The sequence below is a fragment of the Colias eurytheme genome, chromosome 17 (genome assembly GCF_061535395.1).
Source record: "Colias eurytheme isolate Ceu_HAF_F1 chromosome 17, ilColEury1 Martin Lab GWU primary, whole genome shotgun sequence".
NCBI classification, from domain to species: Eukaryota; Metazoa; Arthropoda; class Insecta; order Lepidoptera; family Pieridae; genus Colias; species Colias eurytheme.
In genome coordinates, this window is record NC_142996.1 from 9,673,454 (window position 1) to 9,679,731 (window position 6,278).

Below are 6,278 nucleotides of genomic sequence, written 5' to 3' on the forward strand. Positions count from 1 at the left end.
TTTAAATTACTTAACTACACCAAGTTTTGTTAATGTATATTATTTAATCTTATATATAAAATTCTCGTGTCACAATGTTAGTCTGCATACTCCTCCGAAACGGGTGGACCGATTCTCATGAAATTTTCTGTGCATATCGGGTAAGTCTGAGAATCGGCCAACATCTATTTTTCATATGTACCACGGGCGAAGCCGGGGCGGGCCGCTAGTTATTATATGTATAATATGTACCTACTATTTACTACGTAAAGTTTTTAACGTTGCAAAAGAAGTATCTACTTTTACATCACTAATTTCTTATGGATTTATTTAAATATATTTATAGTATAAACCATAATTTATATATGAAAGAATAATTTAAGAATTTTCTTATAAATGTTATTAACTACTGGAAATAGGTAGTTATGCTAGTATGTCAAAAGAACAAAAAAAAAATATATTTTCATGCGAATACATGAATTTGAATTTGAAGGCTGAATTTTTGAGAAAAAACAACCTCTCGATTGAATTTTAATATGTTACTCTTGTATTGAATGCACCCTCATAGATATACAGGGTCATTTGTAAAACACCAGAAACCTCGCAGGATAAGATAGCTAACATCATAAGTAGGTAACAACATTTGTTCTACGACTATTGGCATAACGCAATATATTATTTTTAAATGATTTTTAAGCTTTTATTGTACTCTACTAACATTTATAAGTCTATGTTCTATTCATTATCGAAAGGACAACGCGACGCCCCCTTCCCCCTCTCGTTCACTTCTTGTTTACGTAATTTTTGGGATGACAGAAAATTAAATGAATATTTATTTTTGAATGAAAATAAAATCTAACAAATTATCAAAATTCGTAGAACAAAATGTTATTACTTATGATGTTACCTATCTTGTCCTGCGAGGTTGCTGGTGTTTTACAATTAAGTAACCCTGTATAATGTACATACATAAGTCTAAGCCTTGTAGGTCAATACAATCAAACAAATTATTGAAGTGAAACTTCTTTATCGGGGTTGGAATAAAATTTAGTGTAACATTTTTTCGTTACGCGTGACATTTTTCCGTTACGCGCCATCTTTTTCTTATCCTTACCACGCGTGATTCGACGTATTTCTGTAAAGTTGCATACTATAGTAAATTTTTTTTTTTTAAATAAGGTCATAAAGAAGTTTCACTTCTTAGGTGTGTACAGTGTACACTAGTACACGCACACATTTTTTTATTAATTGTATTGTGTTTTTACGCCAAAACAAATGATAAATTGTTCGTGTACATAAACCAGGTTGAAAATAAGTGTAACTAGGGCTTCCGACTGTAAAATAAGTTTTTGAAGAGAGAGAAACAGCGATACAAATTTAATAGGAACGGATGCTGGCAGTAACTGTCCTTTTCTTTACTTCTGTGCTTTACTCTTCGGAAACGGCTTGACCGATTTTTAAGAAATTTTCAATTTTAAATGTAAATTCAGTAGTTCCAACGAACTAGTAGAACAATGTTTGGTCAGCTAGGAATTATAATATGTTACTATGTGAAGAAAAAGATTAACGTTACCGGTTACGTGAACAGTCTGGGCAACTGGACAATACAGATATATATAATGATAACCTAGTCATTTATTACCCATCTGATACGGTATTTAAGTCTTTATATATGACAACCGTACATTATGAGTTCAATTTGAACTTACTCTACCACAAATAAGTGCACTCATGCATGAAATACGATCTAACTGGTGTAACACTTTTAAGAATAAATATTTAGTTTTATGTTTTTTCAGATTATCCAGGATGAGTTATAATAAAAAAAAATCCTTTCACAATATGTGAAAAACGTATGAATCGATGTAGAGGCTACAAGTTTTGGTGGTTCTAAGAAGTAATACATATTAAAACATGAAGTCTAGGACAAATAAATGAAATTTCTACTTAGCACTTCGAAATAAAATCAACAACATAAAAATATCTCTTTTGTGAGCATAATATTGTAGTTACTGCATTATGATTAATATTTGTTTGTAAAGTATTTCTTTGATATTGCATTTTAAAAATGCAGCAAAAATGCTTTTGTTTTCAATTAATTAATAAATATAATTAAAATAAAATGACACTTCAAAGATCTTTTTATAAAATCGCTATTGCATGCTCTGCCTTCAAGCCACACCTCCGTGCCCGTTGGAGTGGGGAGCGTGAGGTTTTTTCGTTACGGAATTTCTGGATTCGGTCCCCGCGCCGAAGGCCCGCTATAGAAGCTATGCAAAAGCCTTATTAAAGCTCGTAGTGAAAGAAACTTGAAACAATGAACGCACCCTGTTATGGACTTATGTCATGCCTTGTCAATGTGACAGGTAAATTGTAAATAGTCAAATAGACATTTGAACAAAAACACAAATGATCGATAAATCTGGAAATTGACCGAACTGCGAACATTATAAATATTTATTGTCCTATTTCTGTGCAAGCTGAATTGAAAATAAGACAAAATGAACAGGAAGAGGAAAACGCATTTATTTGATTTATATTGGGAAGACATCATAGTGGCCAAAATTATGCCCTTTCTTTCAATACAAGAATGTTTCATATTTCGATGTGTTTCACGGACTTGTCTTCAAATTGTGGATATGTATTTCTCGAAATTGAAGTCTCTAAAATTGATGAACAAAGGCTTCTCGCCTCACACATTCAATGTAAGTAAATTTTGAATGAAATGTAAATCTGTTGGATAAATAATAACAATGTAATATTTACAGGTTTTCGGTACCACTTGTACGAAGTTAAAACTGCTGAATTTAAGCAGATGTGCGACGATTACAGATGCTGAGTTGATACCGATGTTACGACGTAATACTGGGCTTATCAACTTGAATCTTAGTCAGTGCAATAACCTGAGCGCTAAAAGTCTACAGCCAGTGATCCTATATTGTGATAATTTGCAAATATTAAAGCTCGCACGATGCGCTTGGCTTACGACTGGTGCAGTGGAAGCTTTGGCCCTTCACCAGAGTAAATTGGAGGATGTAGATTTAGCATATTGTGTTTCAATTTCTGAGAGTTGTATTCTGATATTCATTAAGAAGTTTAGACAAATAAAGACTTTAAACTTAGAGGGTAATAAGCAAGTAACTGATAAGTGTCTATATACAATGTCCAAATATAGTAAATCGTTAAAACTCCTCAATTTGGGTGGATGTTGTGACATAACAGACAAGGGAGTGAGGTGAGATTACATTTAGTATTTTTAAGCACTCATATATATTTTTACATTGCAAGATGATATTGCAAGTTCTTATAACCTTGATAAAGTTAAAAACTATAGTTCCCTATTAATTAAATAACATAGAAGTTAGTTTGTTGATATTTGTTAGAAGTAATAGTAAAAGTTGAAACAATTATATAATTATTCACTTCTTAATTTTCCAGAGCTCTAGCACTCCATTTACCGCAACTAGAGGGCCTACTCGTGCGCGGCTGTACTAAAGTTACAGAGAATAGTCTCCGATTAATGAGAGACAGGGTCCACCTGGATCGGAGACCAGCTCAGGCTGTGCCGTTACCTGTTTATGTGCAAATTTGAATGGTTGTGCTATTTCTAGCGTTTATGCTTAGTGTGCAGGGTTCCTTGTAATTGATATTATTTTGGCCAACATGGTCGTCTATGTAAGCAATTGCCTATTAATCCGTCAGTCCTCGGATCACAGACACAATAGAAAATCTATTGTGTCTCGGCCCGATCGGGCCGCTCGGTGGTCAATGGGTTAATATTATGAAAATGTTTAGTGGAAAATTTCTATAATGAATATGAACTTTGCAAATGGGTTCAAATTCTCGGCATATAAGATTTAATTGCTTTGAAACATAGTTAAAAAAATGTTGTGTGGTTTTATGAAACCACGGTAAAAGTGAAACTGTTCGAACGGTTCCGAACACTACTTTGTGTAGCGCATGTCGCGTGACGGTCGGCTGCCGAGTAGGTATACCTACTCGGCAGCCGCGATACACGCGACATGCGCTACACAGACCAAAAAGTTTGAGACGATGTAATAAAAGTTTCACTTTAATAATGTTTATTTTTCCCAGTTATCATGTTGTTTTCTGAAAATTATCCTTATTTGTTGAAATGATTGATGAGTTGTGTCAACTAATATTTTATTATTGTAATTAGTGTATTCTACTTTTTGTGTTTTGTATAAGAAATAACTAGTCTTAATACTTTACTATAAATAATATATATAAGGAACCCTTGCAATGTGAGATGATATATTATAATAGTATTGTGGATAAAGTTTCTGTATTTTTTTTAATAATTTTTTATTGACTTTGGGAAGTTAAAATAATTATTTGATATTTTAAATGTCTAAATTCTGATTTTTATTTGTATTTGTAAAAATTTTAAGTTAAAAAAACATCCAATCTATGTCTTGTATAGATATTTTGCATTACAACTTTGTAAGATTTTTTTATGTTTAATGTAGTTAGGTACATTTTAGGTGGATTATAATAGATGTATTTAAGTTTCTCTTAAACATGGAAATTGGAAATATATATTTCTGCTCTATGTGGTGTTTGTTTTTTTGGCAAGAAATTTATCATCTTCTTGCCATAGAAAAGTAATTGAATAGCAGAGAATGTTACTAGTAAATGATTTATTTTGAAACTGTTTTTTGTTGTTATTAATTTGAGTGCATACACCAAATATCATAGAATGTTGACCTTACCCATAAAAAATATTTATCTTTGTTTTGTGTAATAAGTGTTGATTTTATTGAATAATATGTTGTTTTGTATTCATTTAGTTTCAAGTAGCTTTTCCGCCTGTTAGTTTTTATAACAATAGGCTTGAGATCTCAACTTTGTATATAGTACCTATAATTATTATGATGACAATATTTTTATTATATTATAGGAAATAAATAAATACAATGGACTCTTTTGTTTTATTTAATAATCGTTTAGTATACTTCTCTATCTGTATTCTGTACACGTAGGTACAAAAGTAAAATTTTATGAAATTATGCCAAAGTAAAAGTAGTTCAATGGAAATTTCCATGTCCTACAAAAGCAGAAAGCTAGTGAAATATAAAACTATTATTATCCACAATGTATAGAAATAATGACGAATGTATCTTGCATTATAAATATTATATATGAAAAAAATGTTTGTTTGTTGGTCTTTCACGTCGCAACAGAACGATTTTATGACGATTATTTTTATCTGGAGATAGGAGGCTCTACTTTATGTGAAAGTGAAACATCTCATTGTCATGGGCATGCACTAAGCGGAGGAAAAGCTAGGTATATTAGTTATGATTTTAGTTGGTTGACCAAATAAAATAAATAATACACATAGTATACATGTTTCGTCGAACTGTAGCAGGATTCAGTACCCCTAGTGTGAGTTTGATCGAGTACGAAACGTTATTATCGCGTCTGCGTAATAGCCGAATTAAGCGCGTCACACACGGTGAAGATACTATAATATTTTATCTTAAGATACTGTTATATTTTATATTACAGTATCTTAACGCATCCGGTATCAGCGTTCGGACCATCATTTTTCTTTTTGTCATTGCGTACTAAGACCCCTGTAGCACCGCCATCCTGTTACAAATGACGCGAAATTTTGTGGGTCATTTGTAACAGGATGGCGGTTCTACAGGAGTCTTAGTACGCAATGACAAAAAGAAAAATGATGGTCCGAACGCTGATACCGGATGCGTTAAGATACTGTAATATAAAATATAACAGTATCTTAAGATAAAATCTTCACCGTGTGTGACGCGCTTTAGTATGCACACACACACTTAGCACACTGAAGCGCAACTTTCTGGTTGTATTCAATGTCTCGAGCGTCCTGGCGTAATGGCTATCAAACCTAATTTTTGCCCTGGATAATGTATGTTCTACAAAATAAGTTGCCGCCATCGAGATAGTATGTAGTAGTACATATATCTCGATGGTTGCCGCTGAACTTACGCCCAGGCGAAGCTAAGATGGCATTGTGTCGTCAATAATTCAAATAGCAGGCGTAACAGTAACCATGCCGAACTTTGGCCACGTTACGCACACTTTCGTATGAATGAAGGTATGTAACGATGTTTGAACATTAAAAATCGATTATTTTATATTTCATATAAGAAATAATTTTATTCGCTTTTGAATCTACACAGCATGAAAAAGTAGTCGAGTCGTTATGCAGAATAAATTTTTCAAAAATAAAATGGTGAGGGTATGAGTTTATGTGGTAGTACACCAGGTATGAAATAAAACTGCACAAATTTTCA

The 6,278-nt window shown here is 32.6% G+C and overlaps 1 protein-coding gene across 2 annotated transcripts; it reads left to right on the top strand.

The window, feature by feature from the left end:
• The first annotated feature begins 2,426 nt into the window (after positions 1 to 2,426).
• On the top strand, positions 2,427 to 4,270 carry jet (F-box and leucine rich repeat protein jetlag). Of its 2 annotated transcripts, XR_016457683.1 has the most exons (4): positions 2,427 to 2,684; positions 2,748 to 3,214; positions 3,418 to 3,667; positions 3,757 to 4,270. XR_016457683.1 is itself a non-coding variant. In XM_090111680.1 (3 exons), exons 1-3 carry the CDS (start codon positions 2,481 to 2,483, stop codon positions 3,569 to 3,571), a joined length of 825 nt encoding a protein of 274 aa, XP_089967806.1. In that variant the 5' UTR covers positions 2,427 to 2,480; the 3' UTR covers positions 3,572 to 4,270. The 2 variants fall into 2 exon arrangements, 1 of the variants encoding a protein (XP_089967806.1); XM_090111680.1 differs by having other exon boundaries at positions 3,418 to 4,270.
• The last annotated feature ends 2,008 nt before the right edge of the window (positions 4,271 to 6,278 follow it).

Coding starts and splice junctions, on each gene's coding strand:
- jet (XM_090111680.1), top strand. CDS start 2,481: ATGAACAGGAAGAGGAAAACGCATTTATTTGATTTATATTGGGAAGAC. Junction 2,685..2,747: donor TCTCGCCTCACACATTCAAT/GTAAGTAAATTT, acceptor TAATATTTACAG/GTTTTCGGTACCACTTGTAC. Junction 3,215..3,417: donor ATAACAGACAAGGGAGTGAG/GTGAGATTACAT, acceptor TTAATTTTCCAG/AGCTCTAGCACTCCATTTAC.